This window comes from Podarcis bocagei (genome assembly GCF_964188305.1).
Source record: "Podarcis bocagei genome assembly, chromosome: 9".
Classification (NCBI taxonomy): Eukaryota; Metazoa; Chordata; class Lepidosauria; order Squamata; family Lacertidae; genus Podarcis; species Podarcis bocagei.
Genome location: NC_138134.1, coordinates 51,828,973 through 51,851,703, shown reverse-complemented (window position 1 = coordinate 51,851,703; position 22,731 = coordinate 51,828,973). Strand labels below are relative to the sequence as shown.

General features: G+C 40.7%; 1 protein-coding gene and 1 long non-coding RNA gene across 2 annotated transcripts in view; one reads left to right on the top strand and one right to left on the bottom strand.

Annotated features, from left to right (window-relative positions):
• The window catches only part of USP53 (ubiquitin specific peptidase 53), a 30,471-nt gene extending 15,797 nt beyond the window's left edge, over positions 1-14,674 (top strand). Inside the window, exons 9-17 of the mRNA XM_081208058.1 lie at positions 1,411-1,560; positions 1,881-2,052; positions 3,175-3,324; positions 4,093-4,239; positions 4,451-5,177; positions 5,983-6,053; positions 7,620-7,701; positions 9,570-11,219; positions 11,434-14,674. Of these exons, the coding sequence (XP_081064184.1) occupies positions 1,411-1,560; positions 1,881-2,052; positions 3,175-3,324; positions 4,093-4,239; positions 4,451-5,177; positions 5,983-6,053; positions 7,620-7,701; positions 9,570-10,563 (2,493 nt within the window). The 3' untranslated portion in view covers positions 10,564-11,219; positions 11,434-14,674. The remainder of the gene's footprint in view (positions 1-1,410; positions 1,561-1,880; positions 2,053-3,174; positions 3,325-4,092; positions 4,240-4,450; positions 5,178-5,982; positions 6,054-7,619; positions 7,702-9,569; positions 11,220-11,433) is intronic.
• Positions 14,675-16,183: 1,509 nt separating this feature from the next.
• On the bottom strand, positions 16,184-22,605 carry LOC308594775. Its single transcript, XR_014011594.1, has 2 exons — positions 22,340-22,605; positions 16,184-16,470 (listed from the first exon to the last, which is right to left on the bottom strand). It is a non-coding gene; the product is annotated as an uncharacterized lncRNA (long non-coding RNA).
• Between the last annotated feature and the right edge of the window lie 126 nt (positions 22,606-22,731).

The window sequence follows — 22,731 nt, the reverse complement described above, 5'->3', positions numbered from 1 at the left end:
TGCCATCCTATGCATATCTACTCAGAAGCCCCACTGAGTTCAGTGAGACTTTATCTTAGGTAAATGTGCATAGGATTGCAAGCTGAAAAGAGGAAAAGTCTATTTTAAAAAACACCTTAACATTTGAAATGTCCTCTTTTCAGTTACCATAAAATGCTGCAATATGTCTACAGAATTTAAGTTGCTTTAAAGTGTGACTTTATAAAACAAGATAACATACAACAGATACAAATAAAACTATTTTAGAGTTTCCATGCCACTTTTCTATTACAATTTTTAAAAACATTTATTTTGAAAAATTCATTGGTGGTGGTTAGTAAGGTCTCCAGGTGGCATGCAGTACAATAAATGTATGAAATCCTGTAAAATAAAGTTAGCTGAATGTAGCACAAGATGTTTGCCTAGTGTCAAAATAACATCATAGTTGACTCTTGGTAAGCGTGTCCGGGGGGGTGGATGTATTTCGCAGATAGTGTGTTTAACAGTGGTACCTGATCTCCTTGGTCACCAACTAACAAAAGATAAAGCAAATAATAATGTTTAATTTCATCAGGGAACAAGCTTACTTAAAAGCCCTGGAAAATAATGTGCTCACCTGGCACCGAAAGGAAGTGCCAGGTGGATTCCACAATCAGGGCACTGGCTGGTTAATTGTCAATAGACTTAAAATATTTTGATTAATAAGGCACTCCCAATTAAATGGACAGCATATCTTTGTTAAGTCCCTAATACTTTTCATTACATGTAATGCTACATCTATTTGTAAATTTTGTGTTGTATTGACAATATTGTATTGTGTGGACAAAGTCATTTCTGTTGACAAAGATGCCACCTTACAAGATGAGTCATGCTTATTTATAGATGTGTGCAAGTAAACAAGTTTTTAAAATTTAAGGTATTTATACCTCTACAAAACAAAACAAAACTTTAGCGCAGTGGGTTATAGTCTAGCTAAACTAGTATAAATAACTTTTTAAAAACAGTAACAATTCAATAAAAAACCCAACAATTCTTAATCTTTTTCAGTTCTCTGACTAAAGATTGTAGGACACAAACAAATTTTAGAGCAATTTAAGGAGATGGGAAATCCTGATTCAGAGCAAAAAAATTGACTGAATCATTTTTGAGATTGCCTGAAGGAGTTTGCCCTGTTATGGTCCAGTCATGGTGCAATTAGGAACATGTCATCAATAGCAACTACATACACAGTTATGTGTAGTAAATTACAATGCTGGGAAAGGTGACTAATTATCATAGAACGACCAATTCTTCACATCAATGATTTTGTCTACAGTTTGTTTCTATACTGCTAACTGAAGTAATGAGCTATATCCCATTTTTCAGCTTTGTTACATAGTTTTCATGCTTTTTAGCCTACCATACTTTTTGACTGATGAATCATTTTTGCAGCTGTTCTATAGAGTTACAGATGAAAATGCCAAAAATAGTGAGCTTTATCTCGTGGGGATGATTTGCTACGCAAGCAAACATTATTGTGCCTTTGCCTTTCATACCAAGAGTTGCAAATGGGTGCTGTTTGATGATGCTAATGTGAAAGAGGTAAGTTTAGCTGTTCTGATTTGGTGATCTTTCTACATAACTGCCTAGATGTGTTCAAAAGTAAAATGCAATACTTATATGTAGTTCTGACAAGGTGGCACTTAAATGAAAGGAAATTTGTTACTCCACTAAGTTTTCACTGTTAGAAAAGAGATCAAACACTGACATGAAAGTAGCTCTTTTAAGAAGTCAGAATAATCTCTCTGAGAAGTTAAGTGTCAATTGAATATAGATTATATCTATTTTATCATCATTGAATTATAACTATTACTTAACTAAATTGAATTACTTATATATCTCATGAAAACATAACTTTTTAGGTTGGAACAAAATGGAAAGATGTGGTGTCCAAATGCATTCGGTGTCACTATCAGCCATTACTGCTGTTTTATGCAAATCCAGATGGTACACCTGTATCAACAGAAGATGCACCAAGGCAGACAATACACTGGTCTCATTATAAAGCCTGTGCAGGAAATGGAGAAGAACTTGGTAATGCACTTGGCTCTTTCTTCATATTATTAAAAAATAATTTACTACGTACTTAACTGTGTACACAGTCTACATATACATGATCTATTGGTGTGTCCTGAGTTAGTAGCTGGAAAGAAGGAAGCGGCCAGTCCTCTACTCTAGCCTTGGGTAGAATGAACTAGCCATTGTATATGCTGAGTTTCCCATTCCTCATGATCTACGTTTAATGTCAGTTGCTGTGCAGTGAAACTGACTACTTGATGGTTCTCATGATACAATCTCAGAGTGGGAAACATCATGGAAATTAGTATATATGTGGTGAAAGTAGTTAGATAAGTTCATAATGTGTCAGGGAAGCTGGGGGCAGTGGGTGTGGGGGCAGTGGGAGATTGAAGGGTCTGGGTACTATTAATGTTTCAGCTGAGGCAATATAATGGACCTACCTCCCATATTAAGGAGGAATGGGCTTAGAACAGTTGTAGTGTTTCTGTTGGAGCCAGGTAGCATAGGAAGGAGGCCCTTTGGAAATATAGTTTGAATATTAGGTGTTTTAGTTTTTCAATGTGGGGAGTTCAATTAGTATTGTAGGGTTTTTTGGTTTTCTGCATTCAGCATCTAGCTATAGAACTGTTTGAATGTTACCACATTTACGCTGGCATTTTTTTCCACTGTACTACATGGACTTCAAACAAGTCTGGTAAGAAAAGTAAGGGCTTAACTACCAGTGACATTAATGACATATTTCAACAAACTGCCATTTAATCTGACTGCTTTTCATTTGAAGAGAAAGCAGGTGCATGGTGTGATCCAGAATATACCTCCAAATCAGACCAGGGAACCATGCTGCCTGAGGGGTGGGCGTTGTTGAAAATTGTTCCCTCATGGGAACAATTTCTGACTGAAAGTGTTGCTTACCATAAACAGCATTGTCAGGAGCAAATAGCATCAGGTAGAAGGTGATTTTCAGCAGAAAACCTGTGTGGTACTCCAGTGAGAAAAGGCAGTCAGGTTTACGTATGCTCACTTAAACGCATGCTTGATGACACATACAGAGCTTAGGCCTTACTTCTAGTGCTAGAGATGATTGTGGGGTTTTTTAGCCTCAAATATATTAACATTGTTTAACATTCCTTTCCCTAGGATTTGAAAAGTCTACTTTTTCTAAGTCAGATCGTCCGAAAGAGAATGGGTTTGGAGAATCAGTTACTCAGAAGAGCACTAAAAAATATCAGCCAGATGACTCAAATTTTAGTCGAAACCATGTTCAGTCTGGTGGTGTCAGAGGATCAGGTATATATCTTAAACATTAAAGGTAAAGGTACCCCTGCCCGTACGGGCCAGTCTTGCCAGACTCTAGGGTTGTGCGCTCATCTCACTCTATAGGCCGGGAGCCAGCGCTGTCCGCAGACACTTCCGGGTCATGTGGCCAGCGTGACAAGCTGCATCTGGCGAGCCAGCGCAGCACACGGAATGCCGTTTACCTTCCCGCTGGTAAGCGGTCCCTATTTATCTACTTGCACCCGGAGGTGCTTTTGAACTGCTAGGGCGGCAGGCGCTGGGACCGAACGACGGGAGCGCACCCCGCCGCGGGGATTCGAACTGCCAACCATGCGATCAGCAAGTCCTAGGCGCTGAGGTTTTACCCACAGCGCCACCCACGTCCCGATATCTTAAACATTATAGTAATGTTAACTTACAGTGCTTATTATGCACTGGTATTGTTGAATTGAATGTGTAATAGTTTTAGTGGGTAACACATTTGAACTGAACAGTAATGTAACATTACATTATTTAAGATATATCATTTTGGCTGTTTTGAAAGTTCTGACCATTAGGGCCTCCCCATAGAATGTTTTGGCTTACATATATGCAGCATCTACAGCTATTTATACTTCTAGTGCTTGTCTGGTCTGCTGGTAGCATGCTGAAATCTTCCATATTGGTCTGGTGGCTCCAAGATAGATGGTTTTGTTTCATGGCAGGGGGTGAACTATTTGGCCTTTTGGTTGTTTTTTATGACTGTGAACCTTTAATGCATATTCTTATCTATTTTTTCAGCTAAATTAGGGCATAATGAACATAGGGAAAAGGCAAAGGATCTTTCCAGAGAGTGTGCTCAGAAGGTAGCCGAGATGAAAAGCTTCTCATCCTCCCTACGAAAAGACACTGAGAGAGGATCAAAGAGAGAATCTGGAAAACAGAGAGGTAATAGAACCTACTTCGAGGAGAGCGCTTCCAATGACTAACTTTCACCTACTATGATTAAAGAATCCCCTGTCTTAAAAGTGCTATTTATTGTTTGCTCTGAAATTTGATTGTATTAACAAGAATAATAAATTGCCCTTAAAGCTTAAAAGAGGTTGCTTTAATATGATAGAATATTTAAAATGTGATGTTGTGGTGTTTCCCCCCATAGATCTATCTGGAGAGGTCCGCACCAATTTTAAGCCAGGATCGCCACCTTCTGGGAATGGATTTAAGCAGCATTCTAATGAACGTGTGTATGGCAGTCAGGGAAAAGGACCTTACAGACATGAAAAAGTACATAACCAAATCAGACCCACTGCACAAGTATTGGGCTCAAACAAAACAGATGGCTTTTCTGATGGAGAGAAGATGAGCCGTGTAAAGACTGACGGCACCACTGGTTATGATACAGACAGTAGCCAAGACTCCAAAGACAAGGGAAGCATCAGTAGCAGCAAAAGTCGAAGCAGAGGTTGGAAGCCAATGCGAGAGACACTAAATGTTGATAGCATTTTCAGTGAATCTGAGAAAAAAGAACACAGTTCAAAGCCCAAATTAAATGCAAGCAATAAACCTAAACATGAAAAGGAGCAGAGTTCAAACAACTGGCCAAAAGAAACTCGAAGCCAAAAAGGTTTGATGACTATCTATGAAGATGAAGCAAAACAGAAAGGGAGCCGGAGTTCATTGGATTCAGAAGGGAAAGGAAATGCAGAAAAAAGTGTAGGATTTACAGAGAGGAAAACTCATACTGATAGTTGGCAGATACAAAGGACTGAATCTGGTTATGAAAGCAGTGATCATATAAGCAATGCATCTGCTAATCTGGATTCACCTCTCATTGAAGGAACCAGCCCAGTAGATACTACCACAGTTAAGGAATCTGTTTCCTGCAGGTAATAAACATGAAAGTTGTCTTGTGAAAGTATGTGTAATTAGGAGTGTGGATCCAATTTGGATGAAGCCTGAATCCATAACCAAAGCAGACTGCTTTGGAGTGATTTGGACATTGTCTGAGACAAAACAGAGCTTCTCTGAAGCAACTCAAAGCTTTGGACTGCTACTCAAACCTTGGGTCTGCCTTGGAGATTTGAAGGATGGAAAGGGAATTGAGTGTTTGAGTACAGTTTCATTAAGCTGCTATTCAGCACAGATATTGTTATCTACATTTGTGAGAATGAGAACTCATCTGTCCTTACTGCATTGTATTTGTAGTAATTCATATTTGACATTGATTGAGCTACTTGTGCTGGCAAATGCTTGAAAGATGCACAAGCAAAAATAGGTTTATTTTTCCATTAAAGCTGAGGCAGAATATGGCAGAAGGGTATGTATGCAGAATAAGAAGTCTGTGACCTTGTAAAGTTCTCTCCTTGCCTTTTCCAATATAACTTCTGCTTGGTCAGGCACATTATAATGGTGCTTCTGCATTGGCTGTTCGTATGCTGTTGAAAGGTGGACAAATTGTGTGACAAAATATAATCTCTTGCAAGATTGGAGGGTGGGAGAGAGGGAGAAATTTGGATTAAAATATATTTCCAAATAAGTTGTCTTGTACAGTGAAGTTCCATTTTGAATTTTCAACTTCTGATGTTGTAAATATCAGTAACTATTTCTGTGAAATATTGTTTGGTACTTTAGGTTTAGTGAAATCTTGCCAGAATCTGAATCTTATGGTTTTTACTTAATCTTTTTTCACAGTGACCAGTTAATCAGATATTCTGGGTGTATCTTGCAGTCTACCTCCCAGCAGAACAAAAACTCTTCAGATGGTAAGAACTCAGTTGTTCTCAGTATAAGTGTATTCAACTCTTAAGGGTTTCTAAGTTTATAAAACAAATTTATCTAACACTAAAAAATTAAGTTTCTATCTCATCACATTGCGCTTTGTTGCTCCCTAATTTGTTATATCACTGTCCACCTTAGTCATTTGTATTCTGAACTGTTTTCTGAAAAGAGAGCTCACTACTTTGATGGAGAGGCAGCTTATTTGACACAGTCCAAGAAAGCTTTAAAAGTGTTCCTGATATATAACAGTTCTCTAAATAAGTTCTATAATTACAAAAGTCAGAATTCCTTCTATTACTGTTAAACTATTTGTGCTTCATTGATAATGGTGAAACCTCTGCTATGCAAGCCTAACATCTGCCATATTTAGTTTGACTAGAACCTAGAGCCAAAATTCCTACTGGACTGTCTCTGGTTTTAACCATGCATGGATCTTCATGTCAGCATAAGAGAAAAATAACACATCTATTTTTAAATTAGCTGGAATTCTGAAGGCACAAGCCTCTGGGTGTCAGTGAGCAGCTTTGATTGAACACTTGCCATAGTGATATTATATAGGAGTCCTCTCTTGTAAGCATTTGCTGCCATCTTACGAACAGTACATGCAACTGCATGGTAACAAAGAGCAATCTAGTAAAGTAACTCTGAAACCTCAAAAGATTTTGCATGGACAACTTAACCATTTATGTTTGTAGCTAATTTGTCAGTAGTACATTATTGGAAGCTTAAATATATTCACATGGAAATCTATGCAGAAAATGTTTTCAAAACATGATGCTTCAGGATGACTTAATTGTATTTGGCACCTTAATAATTTGTTCAGGTGTATCTATCTTTGGTACCAGTACAGCATTATGCTTGACTGACAAAAAAAAAACAAACAAACTGGTAACATGCCTCTCTCTGATAACTTACTTGTGAATACATCAAATCTTAAAATAAGGTTGTCAGTATGGCTTCTATATTCTATTGATAAGTTTTATTTCTTGTAAATTCCTAAGTGCATTGCAGATTTATTTATAAAAGTATTTGTATCCCACACCTTCAAACCAAACCTTGTCCTGAGGGTAGCTAATGCTCAAAATAAAAACAATGGTTAAAAAGCAGAAAAAAGCAAATGATCAGCAAGAAAATTATGTACTTCTATAAAACATATTCAAATCATGTTGTGTTGGCATGCTGCCTGAAAGTATACAGTGCACCAATATCCAAGGGCAGATGTCCAGTTACAGATGATAGAATTTTTATGCATTGATGTCAACTGCAAGCTCCTGCTTTAATATCTCCAGCTGAAATATTAGACTGCCGTCCTTTTCAGGCATTACGGGAGAAGGGTGGCATTAAGGTATTACATTTGGCTGATTCTCCTTGTACTTAAAAAGAATCCTAGGCATGCCTCATGCTTTATTTACGTTTACCATGGGATTTCAAGAGTGGGATGTTAAGTTCACAAGATTTTTTCTCGTTACTGGTATTGCTGATATTTCCTGTGCATATTAAAAAATAATAATCATAATGTGCTTAAGGTAAACAACAACACTGTTTTGCAGCCTTGAAGAAAGACCAGGTTAATACTCATATGAACTCTAGATCTCATAACCTACCTTCAACATCTCATCTGCATATGCAAAGGTAACCTTTAACTATGCAATTATGTAGTCTAAAGCAGCTATTGTAGAAAAAACAAGTTTATTATTTTGTAAAAAATGTTTTAAATTTTCATTTAGAACTTTCATATTTTTAAAAGAATTTTTGCTGATATCCAAGATCCTCATTTCTACAAACTGGCAGTGTTCTCATGTAACACCAAATCATAAAATGTGCTTTGGTAAGTCATACTGTGCATGAGCTACATGCTTGTATACACAGTCCAAGCACTCTGACTTCACTTCACCCCTCACAATCACTATGAGTTGTTCTGCCAGGCCTTTGGTCAGGGCGCAGCCTGACTCCCTCCTCTGGCAACCTGCACAGAATTTTGCTTAATTGGTTGCCATCAATTTGATTTAATTAATTTTTATAATGAAATATTTTTAGATTGTGTAACTATTTTACTGTTTGATTATTTGATTGCTGTTAGCCGCCCTGAGCCCAGCTTCGGCTGGGGAGGGCGGGATATAAATAAAATTTATTATTATTATATTATTATTATGTCAGCCTAAACCATGGCTTGTTGACCTTGCAGTCATGGTTTGTTAAGGCAAAACAAACCACAGTCCGGGATTTGGACATCCCACTAACCTAGTTGTCATGGTTTGTTTACCCACACATCTGAAAGGAGGTGAAGTGGGAGTACTTGGACTGTGTACACAGGATGGCTTAGCACTGTGGTGCCAACACAGCCATTGTATAACAACTACTGGGTTTTCAGGTTTGTTAGTTATTTTGGCCAGTTGTTGAAGGCTTAGACTAATCCCTGAACATTGCCTTGAAATTACATTTTTGAGATTTCAGAGCATAAAGAACAATGCAAGATTGTTTTAAGGGGCCCTGTCGCTCCTTCAGATGTCATGACCAAAAGTCAGAGATGATAATAATTCCAGTCCAACAACAACTGGAATACCCATCCCTGTTTGAAAATCTTAAAGACAATCTTGCACCATTGTTCTTTTGTAAATGTGTAAGTTAAATTAGTGTAAAGGGTACTATGTGGAACTGCCTTTAAGATCTCTCTCCTTTTCTTATGCCAATCTACTAATATGCCATGGTAATTAGTTTAAGCTTTGCTCTGTGTGTCTGCTATAAGATGTAGTAGGTGGCAACCCAGATAAAGCTTTGTGATTCCCAGGGTTTGGAATGTGATGCCAGGTAAAATCAGCATTGTTCTGATGAGCATTTGAAGAAGGTGTTTTGTTAATCCTTTTTATTTCTGTGTTTTAACTTGAATTCTGTTATCTTCATGTGATACCTGTAGCTGTTAACTGGTGTTGGTCACTTCAGATGCATAGAAAACAGTGCAATAAAAATAGTTTACCTTTTTCCCCGAGATCCTGAAAAACAACTGGATGTTGAATTATTTGAAAATTAGCAAAATGTCTGTGGTCATGATGTGGTGGTGTGAAGACCATATAATGCAAAATACTGTGCTCTCCACAGCTTCCCTGTTGGGGAGGATCAGGCCACTCACCATCAGTAGTGTAGGGCAAGATTTTCCCTTTCTCTACAGTATTCTCCTGAGATGTAGTGTGTTGTGACAATTTTTCATATGTTTGATAAGAAAGAGGGCTGAATTGGGATAGGGTTTCTTAAATACACACTCTGCCCTAATGACTCAGCCATGAATAATCAACCATACTGACATCTATATAGTCCTGCCTCTTAATCAGCAGTCCATTCTGAATGCTGGGTAGTGTTGAAACTGGCTTAGCCTAACCTTCAAAATATGCAGCTCAACCAGAATAATTGAAATAACATGAAACTTCTTTTGTTGACTTCAACTACAATTGGGTTGCAGTTTTAAGTGTTCAGTGGTTTTCATTCTTTAATGCTTTGTTTTCTAGGACTGACATACCTGATGGCAATAAGAAGCTTTTTCCTTCGTTAACACTACAGACCGCTTTAAAAGATCACTCTGAGAGAGAAATGAAGAACAATGCACTTAGTGAGCAAAGCTCTGCACAGTGGCCCACTGAAGAGATACTTGATGAAACAAACATAGCAGTACACAGTGCTGATAATTCAGCTTCTTACAACGGCGAGAACTTAACCATGTCTGAAAAGGTTCAGAACAGTGAGTCTTTCTCTTCCCATTTGCAGTTGCCTCATACAAGGACAGTTAGACCTAGGCCAGCTCTTGCATTTTTCTTACAACAGAATATATCCAAACCTTCCTATACTGAATCTGCGGCACCTGCTGAACGTAAACTTCATTTGTATAGTAGTAGGACTGATGATGACACACAAGAAGCGATTTACCAAAATCTTCCTCCTCCTTTACCACCAAAGAAATATGCTCTCAATGGTTTGCATGGATTAGAATATGAATCTGCTGTGGATTTAAAACCAACAGAAGTACCGGGCACAAATCCTTCCAGTGTTGAAAGGCATGTTGCAAGAGTAACTTCAAAGACTGTACCTGAAGCAAGTCCATTTACACATGAAGAAAGACTTAAATCATTTCACAGAAATGAGTCTTCCAAGATGAATTTTCCATCAAGTTTATCAGTAAACGATCTGCAGGCTGTATCCAATAATCCTATTGGAGCTTGCCTCACAGGACAAGGTGCTAGCTCCCTGGATGCAAATGCCAATGATATTGTATCTCTTACTACTTACTTTTCAGTTGACAACTGTATGACTGATACATACAGGATGAAATACCACCAGAGACCCAAGCTGTATTTTGCAGACACTGGCGTGTTAAACAAAGAGACACCTTTGCCACCAAGTGGAATACAGATGAACACTTCATACCACAGTAATTCCGAATCAAATTATCCTACAACTGATCAGAGACATAAACCCAGCATTGGAAATATATATTGCAATAGGTAGAATATGCAACCATTGAGCATAAATGCTTGGCGCCCCAACATGTTGCAATGTTTAGGTTTCTGTACCTCACTTATACTTCATTTAGAAGTTACAGCTATTGAATGATGGTTTTGCACATGCATGCGTGTTTAAGAGAGATACAAATACTTTTGGACCTGTTACTTTTGTGCTTTAACAAGATTTGCACTCATTATAGGCTAATGCAGAATTATTCAGCCAGCATTGTTACACTTTTAAAATTAGAATCTACAAGAAATGCCCTTTAAACTGGCATTCATTTGATAAATAGGAATAGTTTGCTTTTTGCAACTAATGAATGCTGCACCTTTTTAATATGACTTGGACTAACTAGTAGAAATCATTATGAAATACCTCCTTCGGGTTCCGATCTCACAAGTGTTTAATATTAGTTACTCATCTCTATTTCAGGGCACTTTCTTTATATTACATAATGTAAATCATGCATCTTTTAATCACCAACCACCATTTTATCAGTCATAGAAAGATAGGATACTGCCTTATACCAAGTCAGATCATTGGTCCATCTAGCTCAGTAGTGTCTGCACTGACTGTCAGGGGCTCACCATGGCTTTAGGCAGGAATTTCTCCCAGCCCTACTTGGGGATTGAACCTGGGACCTTTTGCATGCAAAGCATGTACAGTGGTACCTCGCAAGACGAAAGAGTTTTTCGTTTTTTGAGTTGCTTCGCAAGACGAATTTCCCTATGGGCTTGCTTCGCAAGATGAAAACGTCTTGCAAGTTTGTTTCCTTTTTCTTAAAACCGTTAATACGCATGGTGCATTGCTTCACAAGACGAAAAATTCGCAAGACGAAAAAACTCGCAGAACGAATTAATTTTGTCTTGCAAGGCACCATATCACTGAGCCAAGGCCCTTCTCCAGGCAGGAAATGCTTATGCATAATTGTTCAAGATCTCTAATGTAGAATAGCCTTTCATGGTTTTGGAATGGTGGGTTGTGGGTAGGGAAGGCCATCCCATGACGGTTACTGTTCTGGCTTAATGAATTATGGTTACAGTGTTGTATTATTTATTTGGTGTTCATACTTACAAACTTCGCCAAAGGATACATGCAGTAACAAGTACAGTCTCCTAGGGGTTTGTGTCACTTTGGGTTTCAATTGGAATATTTTGCTCCCTGGTTATGTAAAGTTTTCACAGTAAGGAATGATTTGTGTGTTTGTATGGGAAGTTTCTTTTCCCATGGAGGCACTTTCAGACCAGCTCATGTTAAAACTGAAGTGATAGACCTTTGGGAACTGTACTACCTCAATATGGCATATTGATTCTGTACTACTGATGGAGGAAGAAGTGTGCAGGGAGAGCGCAGCACGATCCCGGTGTGGTGCCATTGTGGCTGCCCCCCCACCCGTGCTGGGTGCCACACCCCTACGGGTGGCACACCCCGCCCCCGCCTGCTTTCCGCCCCCCGGTGCCGGAGCATGAAGCTCCGCCACTGGTCTGTCCTTAGTGAACATAAACCAAGGGAATTTCGATAGTTCAGGGGTAGCCAATATATGGGTTGCATGCTGCATCTGACCTTTCCCCCCAGGCCTACATACCTTTGTGCTATCAATATTTAGCTACCTGCCTGTAGATTGATCATTTCCAGGATAAGAACCTTTGCACGCCGTATGTGGCACCTTGTCTATAGGTGGTTATCAGTGTAAGGAGGTGAGCTTTTCTATGGAGACAGACCCTTGTTAAGGAGTTCTGAGCAAACAGAGAATAAGTATTTTTGAAGATGCTTTATAAAGTACTGGCCCGACCTAAGAATCTTACCTGGAACCCCTTGCAAGATTGTGAAAAGTGCATTTAATGGGAGTGTTGTCTTGACTTTCCCTATATATTCAGGTACTGTTAACTAAAAAGTTACAGTAGTTCTAATACTACTGTCGCCTTGCCACATTGGTAAGATGTTTTTTTGCTGTTGTAGGTTTTTCTTGCTGTTGTAGGCTCACTTTAAAACTAATTTAGTTTAGACTGCAATCTTACAAATGCTGGAGGCTATCCTGATATCAGAACTATGCACAGAATGGTACATATAATCTGAAAAATTGTGCAGAAAGTATGTTGAGTTCCTTGAGTCAATTATTTCTGTTGCCCTGGATATCTTGTAACAAAGTCAGTCCATCAGATGTTTAGTATTTGAAATGATGCCTTAATAAGTGACTTTGAGTTTATTTTAATATATAAAATAGTAGCTAGAATTTCAAATAGCAATAGCTGGTGTTCCACACAGCCTACTTTAAATATTGCAAATTCTGCATAGCAGTTGGATGTACTAGGGGTTGGTTGGGACTGTCTTTGTGCTGCAGGAAAGATTTTCATATCATGAATTGTATAAATATATTTTTATATTGAAACTTGCTCTGGAAAACATTATTTATATATCTCTGCATGTATGGAAAATACTGTTTGGCTTTCCAAACATTTTATTTAAAACTACAAGCAGGGGCACAAAACAAAATATTCCTCAGGAGCTATCATGGAATCAGTCAGATCTTTGAAGAGGGGAAATGTTATGGCAAAAGACTGTGGGTTGCATCCTGCAAAATGATCCTGTTTGTGAAAGGACTTCCACTTGTATTATGGAGCTTCCCCTCCCTCTCTCAGCTGCCCCCTAAATATGTTCTGGGGGTTCCTCAACTGTCTCAAGATGCTTAAACATAAGTCCTTGCATGGACAGGACAACTTTACTGGATAAAACCCTTTAATTCACTTTTTATAAGTGTTTTGAATAAATAAGGCCTTCAAGATGATTGTTGGGAGAGAAAATGTAAATGCCTTTTAGCTTTAATCATAGTAATAGTTAATATATTTTTCAAACACTCCACAATGCTTGCACTGTACTTGGATTAAATCCAGAATATGTTTGTGCTTTTAACCAAATTGTGACAATCATAGCATAGCTGCCCAAGACTTTGGGTCTATTCAAGACATTGCTTTGTTTGAGGACTTGCATGTTTCATCATTGTTGGCATAAAGTAATGTCTGCATCGTGAGATTTCACATTTGAATCTGGGATCTTCGGTCATGCCTAGTCTAGATTTGGAGGCCATGTAATGTCTGAACAGACCTCTTATGTTTACGTTAAGTGTCTTAACCATAAACATAACCTAAGATTTGTTGCTTACCAGCATGTATGCACCAGACCAAATATCCTTCAACAGTTGCTCTACATCTTCTTGCCTCCTTTGCTGCTTCTATCAGTAGTGCTGCTGCAAGCTTGTACATATAACACAAACTTACAACACTTAGAACTGCAAGTGAAACCAAACCTTTTCCCTTCATTTAGGACAGAAGGAATTTCATCTAAAAGCAGTCGTGTAAAGTTCCTGTTTCTAATACAGTACTTGAGGGTTTTTAAAATAAGTAAATAAACTTTTCTCTCTCATTCCTTATAGACAAATAACATGCGATGTTGTTGTAAAGCCTTTATGGGCAGAAGTGGCATTGTGACAAGTACTGGAATCTTAAGTGTACAGTTGAAAGCTCTTACTGAAATGTATTTGAATTTGCAGTATTTATGTAAAGACTAACAAATGTGAATGACCTACTGTAAGAGCGTTACTACATTTTAAAAATGTGCATAGCAAAGTGTCATTTTACAAACGAGAAATGTTAATTTGTAGATTTGTTTCTAATGTGCTTGTGGGCACAGTCAACAAATGTATTCTGTTTGTAAGAAAGTTGAGTTGCGTCATACTTTCTGAAGTGTACATGTCCTTTAAAGAAACTTAGATGTTTCTTCGTTTTCAGTCTTTGTAGACAAACTTTTGTACAGATCTGTGGCTACCAGATAATGCTTCTGTCATAACAGATGGTCAATTTTAACTGACCGTGCACTCTTAGTAGATGAATATTTGCTAGCAAATGTGCATACATTGATTTTTGACTTCTCCAGGGTGCCTATTTTTATAATTGTTCCCTTCAGATTATAGATTTGTATGACTTTTGTAATGTTAAATGCATTTAACATGTCTTGTAAAAATATTTTCATTGTCTAGAAAATTTTAATCCAAAATTGCATTTTTCTGCCCATTCAACTGTCAGATAAAAATGGAGTTACCCTACAGAGTGTTTATCTACTTCACTTGTATGTGTGTTTGTTCCTAGCGAGGTTTGTGTTTTACTGTTGATAAATGTTATTTTCAAGAAAAGGGATATAATGTTGCTTACCACTGAAAGACTTCTCACACTGGGATTGTTAACCTTTGTGTCAAATGAGCAAGCTAGCTGGTAGAAAATCTGTTTTCGTGACTTCCTTCTGCTCTGTTGCATTTTTCATTGCATCTAAGAATTAACCTTGCAGGGTTTTGTGAGACTTGTGTTCCTGTAAACAGGTGGCTAACCTGTGGTCCTCCAGCTGCTGCTGGGAATTGGGAATTTAACAAAATCTGGAAGGGTGCAGCTGCCTGTGCTGTACAAAGGCTGAAATGAAATGAATTCCTTGATGTGAAACATATTTGACACGGGTCAAGTTCAGGATTAAGTCCAAACTCATTTAGTGTTGTCTCCTCTTTGTTAAGGCTGCAGCTCTGTACACACTTAAGTGGAACAAGAGCTGTGGGGCTATAACCAGACTAGCATAAAAGTGATTGACCTTTTAAATACCAACTTTCTTATGTGCTCTAGTTTCAGATTTTCAATACATACAGTCGTACCTTGGTTTTGGAATAGCTTAGTTCCCAAACATTTTGGCTCCCGAAAACTGCAAACTTGGAAGTGACTGTTCTGGTTTGTGAACTATTTTTGGAAGCCAAACGGACTTTCATAATGGATTTGACTGTATAAGCATATACTGTAACTACCATGCACAGTGATACTGGGGCCCACATTGGTGGCAGCAATGTTAGTTCATACCCTGTTCATATTGTATGGCAAGGGAGACACACCTTCATTCCCTGCCCACCCCTCCATTTTTGAATGGTTTTTTCCTTCTTCTCAACCACTCCTTTCATAGCATAGAATCATGGAATCTTAGGAGTTGGGAGGGGACCCAAGGGTCATCTAGTCCAACCCCCCCGTAATGCAGGAATCTCAGCTAATGTATCCATGACAGATGGCCATCCAACCTCTGTTTTAAAACCTCTAATGAAGCAGAGTCCACCACCACCACCTCTTGTGGGAGTCTGTTCCACTGCTCTTACTGTCAGAAAGTTTTTCTGAATGTTCAGCCGGAATCTCGTTTCTCGTGACTTGAAGCCATTGGTTCGAGACCTACCCTCCAGAGCAGGAGAAAGATTGTTCCCTCTTCCATGTGGCAGCTCTTAGGCAACGCTGAGAACAAAGTGTTTTTAAAGAGAAACTGCCCAGTGTGTGATAAGAGGCTAGGAAGGCACTGTGCTTACCTTCAGGCATGCATATGTTCTGTAGTGAAACTCTGAACCCACACAGGCCAGTCACTGCAAAGGACAAACACAGCTGTCCTATCTAATTCAGTTTGGCTGTTAGAATTGGCCATAATGCCCAATAAAAGGGATATCCGCTTACCCTTAACCATCTGCAGAACAGACTTTTAAACTCTTCTGCACATCAACAGTTATATCTGCCTTCCAATCTATTCCAAATTACTCTTTAAAGTGTGAATGCATAGATAAAATGAACCATTTTAATATAGTGGAAAACCTTTAAGTGCATCAACAGCAGCGTAACATTTGTCATAAGGCACAACTTCCATCCATTTCAGGTTGAAAAGTAGAAGGTCAAACCACACGTCTGGCAGGCTCAACAAAGAGTGCTAACAGTTCAAATGCAGTTGTCGCAGGCATCACTTCTCGAGAGAACAGTCTGTAACAGTTTCCCAAACGTCTTTGTTCCGAACAGACATGCTGCTGGAGGAATGGCAACAATAGCTTTTCTACCATGGAATCAGGTTGTCCTGCTGGATGAAGGAAACTGAAGTTAGGACATAGTATGTCAGTATGCCCGCTACAAACTGAATATGTAAGCAGACCCAATGGTCCAGACCAAAGACCTAAGCAGGCCAGAACCCTGTTTCCCACTGTAGCTAAGCAGATGCCTCTGCGAAGCCTGCCAGCAGGACATAAAAGCATTTTTAACCACACAAAAAACACCCACACCCACCACAGGTTGCAGTCCATGTAGCACTAAGGTGAAAGTTCAACCAGCATAAAGATTTTCTCACCATGCACACCCCTTAAATCGGTTCTTAGGTTTCTGGAAGTTATGGAAGTCGAACGGACTTCCGAAACCGATTCCGTTCGACTTCCAAGGTACAACTGTATTGTTTTCCATCCATAACCATCAAGACTGAATTAGTGTTAGAAACTCAGGTATACAGTGCTACCTCGGGTTACATACGTTTCAGGTTACAGACTCCGCTAACCCAGAAATAGTACCTCGGGTTAAGAAGAAAAAGAAGAGTTTGGATTTGATATCCCGCCTTTCACTCCCTTTAAGGAGTCTCAAAGCGGCTAACATTCTCCTTTCCCTTCCTCCCCCACAACAAACACTCTGTGGGGTGAGTGGGGCTGAGAGACTTCAAGGAAGTGTGACTGGCCCAAGGTCACCCAGCAGCTGCATGTGGAGGAGCGGAGACGCGAACCCGGTTCCCCAGATTAGGAGTCTACCGCTCTTAACCACTACACCACACTGGCTCTTAAGAACTTTGCTTCAGGATGAGAACAGAAATCGTGCTCCGGCGGCGCGGCAGCAGAGGGAGGCCCCATTAGCTAAAGTGGTACTTCAGGTTAAGAACAGTTTCAGGTTAAGTACAGACCTCCAGAACGAATTAAGTACTTAACCCAAGGTACCACTGTATAAGCGAATGCCAAACAGCTCCTTAAACCTAGTTTATGGTCTGCACAATGGGGTGTTTAGGTGGCATTTCCACCCCCTGAAAATTCTTATTATTCATTTCATTTCTATACCACTTTAGATTTTAAAGAACAAATCCCAATGCAACACATTAAAACATCAAATAAAACAATGCAGAAGAAAGCAAATTGAAGCTTCAAGGAAAATACTTCAGATCCTTCTCTAAGTGACATTCTGCTTTCCCCATATTCATTTACCTAATAAATTTATATAGGGGTCCAATAACTGAAGTACTGTACTCCAGGAATCTGGTGTGGTATAGTGGTTAGAGTGTTGGTCTAGGACCTGGCAGTTCAAAGTTCATATCAAAGCTCAGTCATGAAGCTCACTGGGTGACCTTGAGCCAGTCACAGCATCTTAACCCAGGCATGGCGAAACTTGGCCCTCCAGCTGTTTTGGGACTACAACTCCCATCATCCCTAACTAACAGGACCAGTGGTCAGGGATGATGGGAGTTGTAGTCCCCAAACAGCTGGAAGGCCAAGTTTCGCCATGCCTGCCTTAACCATACCTCACAGGTTGCTGTAGGGATTAAAAGGGGTGAACCATGTACTCCTTGGAGAACAAGGTATGATATACAGGCAATAAATGAGCTGCTCTGTTTGTCTGCTTAAGAAAAGTACAGGAGCCAGCTAGATAGAGATGTCAGTTGCCAACTTGGCATCCAGAGATTTCCATGTGGGCACAATTGGATCTGTGCTAATCACATAATGTGACTGGTGCCTGTGGGGTTTCTTAACACTGCTGTGAACGTGCACAAATGGGAACAAGCAATTTTTCCAAGCCCAGGTTTGGCAATTGTTGTTTAATCGTGTCCGACTCTTCGTGACCCCATGGACCAGAGCACGCCAGGCACTCCTGTTAATTAATGTGCTAATAACCAAACTCCTGTTTGGTAATTAGCACATTAATAAACTGCTGAAGTTAGTTTTGGCAAGGTGGCAGTTGATACAATTCTGCTGCACATGTTTTGACTACCTCTGTGTTCTCAAAACCACAGGTGACATATTAAAAAACAACAACTTCAAGACATTGTAAGAGTTCCGTAGTAAGTCGTTTCTCCAGATCCTGAAAACATTACATGAAATTCTGGGCAAGCCTGTACATTTGCCACAATCAGCAAAATCACTTACCAAGTCGGCTCTGTTGCATTGTCAGTATGCCATTATTACATTTATTGCAAAAGCTCCAGATCCAATCTAATCTCAGCATCAGTAAAATGTTTGACTGCGGTACTTAATAGAACACATGTGAAACTCCTCCAACCATAGTAATGTCTCTCTAAATGGCCGTGCGTGCTTTCAGCCTATTCTTACACCTTTGGCATCCACTGATGGACACCACAGCAGCATCAATTATAGGACGATACTTATGTGATGCTGGACAAAGTTGGGTATCACCTCCCACCTTGATGTTGAGCCCAGTCCAACTGACAGCATGCCAGACAACCATGTCCAACCGATGCAATAGAAACAATATTTGGCCTCTACATTTGTATTGCAACAACTAAGCTGTCCTTGAGGAAGATAATAACTAGGTTTTACGAACAGTTAAAATGTTTGAGAAAACTTTGCACTTCAACTTTTATGTTTTTTGGATTTGTCGATGCAGGCATGATAGCAACACACTGGAATAATAAAAAGTACCCACTTTGGATTTGAGTTATCTTTCTTTCTTTCCCCCTCTTCACTTTTATTTCACATCAAAAATGTTGCATTTGCCAAGCTGCTTTCTCACCTTGTGAGAACGTTTGAGTAGTACAGACTTTGGACTTTCTTTCTTTTTTCTTTTTACACAACTGTAAAAAAACGGGGGGGGGAGAGAGTTTGGTGGTAAAGGACATGCTCTACTTGAAGAAGGTTCCAGCTTCAATCCTTGGTATCGCCAGATAAGGCTGGAAAAAGACTCTTGCATAAAACCCTGGAGAGTTGCTTGCTGTCACCTAGTTAGATAGACAAGTGGGCTGCCTTATAATCGGAATTTCCACTCGGCCAAGCTGATAAAGCCTCATTTTCCTCCGGCCGAGCCTTCAGAATCGCCTCCGACGAATAATTAATGACCCGAGCCTTAGATGAGGCCTCAGGCACATTCCATTAAGCAGAGTTTCCAGCAGCATGCGAAAGTGATGAGATTTATGGCTACATTGCAAAGAGTTGTATTTCTAAGTTGTATTTCTAAGCTACGCAGACATGAAAGCAGAGAGCAACTGAACAAAGGAAACAGGAAACCACTAACGTCACATCCCGTCTCCTCTCCTGTGAGACTTCCAATAGTATGGAATCCCAGGAATGTAAACAAGAGTCCTGTGACTCCACGCAACTGCTCAGTGGCAAAACAGAAACTAACAGGGAGTTCAGTGGTAAAGGACATGCTCTACTTGAAGAAGGTTCTAGGTTCAATCCTTGGTATCTCCAGATAGGGCTGGAAAAAGACTCCTGCATAAAACCCTGGGGAGTTGCTTGCTGTCACCTAGTTAGATAGATGAGTGGGCTGCCTTAGAATAGTGAAAGTTATTCATTACCAACAACCATCATCTGCTATGTATTTTGGGAAACGATTTGTTTTCTGTGGGTTTGGCTGGCTATTGAGGTATCGTCCCTAAGGCTGGCATGAGAGCCACCCAAATGGGGGAGGGGGCCCTCACAAACGTCTGGATGCCAGGTTCCATTTTGAGTCAAGGAGGCTGACCAAAATGTGACTTCAGCATTATTTCACCTGATCTTCAGCATGACGGAGCAAAATTCACAAATGACACTATCCATTTAAAAATCTCAATATTTTCTGAATTCTGAAAATTCCTGGGCACTCCCCACTAGTGGTTAATAACTTTCCTATATTCATAAAATTTTGGTGAATAACACGTAGAAGACAGATGACACCTCTATGAACACTTCTATTTTTAAGCAAAATCTAAAGGGTAAGACTTTTCCCACATCTTTTCAATGATGCTCCCAAAATTTTTTAAGCAAAATATTATGGATCTTATCCAGTCATTTTGAATTCTCTTGAGCTGTAATTGGCCAAAATGTGTGAATCTTATGGTCCTAACCAGCATTTTACATATTTTCAACTCCCCCTCTCCCACTTTTTAAACCTTTTATACATACACACCAAAGGAATGGTTAAGTTGCAATTTAGGCCCCATTCTAGTTGTGAGTGTAATTTGTTTCCGACTGTTTTAATGCTTTGCTTTATATTGTTCTGGTAAAGGGCTATTAGAATAAACTAATATCTTGATTTTTTACTCTGCGTATAAAGGTGGGGTGTATGGGGTGTTCGGGGAGGGGTAGTGCCGCTGGTGGTACTCCTTCAGCGGTAGTATGTCCACCTTTGATCCCCACATTGCACTCAGCTCTCACGTGTGGAACCTAGAAGCTTTCAGTATGCAACAGTGGCCACACCTGGGGCTTCAACTGGCTGCTTAAACTATAACAGGGGTAGGCAACCTAAGACCGGGGGGGGGGGTGGATGCCGCCCAATCGCCTTCTCAATCTGGCCCGCAGACGGTCCAGGAATAAGTGTGTTTTTACATGAGTAGAATATGTCCTTTTATTTAAAATGCATCTCTGGGTTATTTGTGGGGTATAGGAATTCGTTCATTTTTTCTTCAAAATATAGTCCAGCCCACCACATGGTTTGAGGGACGGCTGAAAAAGGTTGCTGACCCCTGAACTAGAAAGTGGTTTTGGCAGGAGCTGTAGAGGGAGGTAAGGAAGAGATGGGCTCAACTTCAAAAGAAGAAAAACCCATCCTAAACTTCTGTTGCCTTGCAGGAGATCTTGGAGAGAAGAAAACCTACTCAAATGAGGAAGTAAACCTACTCAAATGCAGAGTGGAGTCCCTTAAAGCAGTTGGATGGCGCCTTGTACGCCTCCTCCCAGCAATTACTGCAGCCAAGCTGGAGCCAAACATGTTGCTCTGCTTTCCTTTGGATCATATCAATGAGATCAATGAGTCTTGCCATCTGGGCAGCCCAGGACCTCCATACAGCCCACCTCCTAGGCTTGCACCCTGGGAAGGTCACTTTGGTGCTGCTAATGCAGAGGTTCAACTTCACCGTCCGGAGGCACACTCCATTGTCTCTGGAGACATGAGCAGAATGCAACCTGCGTCTGCGTGGGTCGCGATTCGCCGCTTCTGCGCATGACGTCATTTTGAGCAGTGAAACCCAGAAGTAACCAGTTCCGTTACTTCCGGGCTGCTGCGGGACGCAAACTGAAAACGCCCAACCTGTAGCAAATGCAACATGAGGTATGGCTGTAAAAGGTAGCAGCACCGCAAAGATTTCTTATTTTCTAAGAGTTCAAATTCTTGCCTAAAGACTGTAGCAACCAAAAGAGTTTTAAAGCTATTTGATGCATGCCAATAATTCCCAACTGAAACAGGGGTTCAACCACAGGCAAGCTGCCTCTCACTCAGGTAACTCTTACAACCCTTATTGCCACGGCCGGGTGGCATTTTGGAGAAGGAACTTAAAAACACGAGCTCACCCCTAATCCCCCCCCTTGGACATCTGTCTCCCTCTTTTGTCACAGGTAAGTATTTCCTCCCTTGCTAGGCTAGCAGAACCCGACCAAGGAGCTTGCTGTCTCCTCCTACGCTCCTCCTACACTGGAAAGCTTTGGCTTTAAGCATCAAGCTCCCCTTCTCTTTGTTTTAACCTCCAGCCTGAGGAAGAGCCCTAGAAAAAGGACCCTCGCGCCATTTGGCGTAGAAGGAAGCCTTCGACGAGGGAGGACCCGAGTTCGAATCCCCACCTCGCCCTCGGGCCAGCCTAGCCTACCTCGCAGGGCTGTTGTTGAGGATACGTTGGAGGGCAGCGGGGAGACGCAAGTCGCCTCGAGCCTCTTGGAGGAAAAGTTTTGATGCGAAATGCAGGGTTTTTGGGGAGGGGAGGGTCTCCTTTTTCTTACCGTCACGGCAGCAGGTAGACGAAGATAAAGAGCGCCAGGTTGAAGGCGGCCATGAGCCACAAGTCCAGCCAGTAGGACGTCCCCGAGAGGGGCGGCCCGCGGGGCGCGGCCCCTGCGGCCCCCGCCAGCCCCGGCTCCCGCTCCGCCAGGCGCCGCTCTCGCAGCTCTATTCCGTTCGCCAACTCCATCGCCCCTGCGCCGGAAAGTGAGCAAGCCAGGCAGGGCGCGGCGGAGGGAGGACGCGGCTCGCCCACGCGGGAAGAAGGTCCGGCCGGCAAGACGACGCCTGGCGCACGTCCGCAGCCTGCGCCCGTAGAGTTTCAACGGCCGAAAAGTAGAGAGAGACACGCGCGCACCCGGAGAGACTTCCGGAGGAACACGGAAATCCGGCC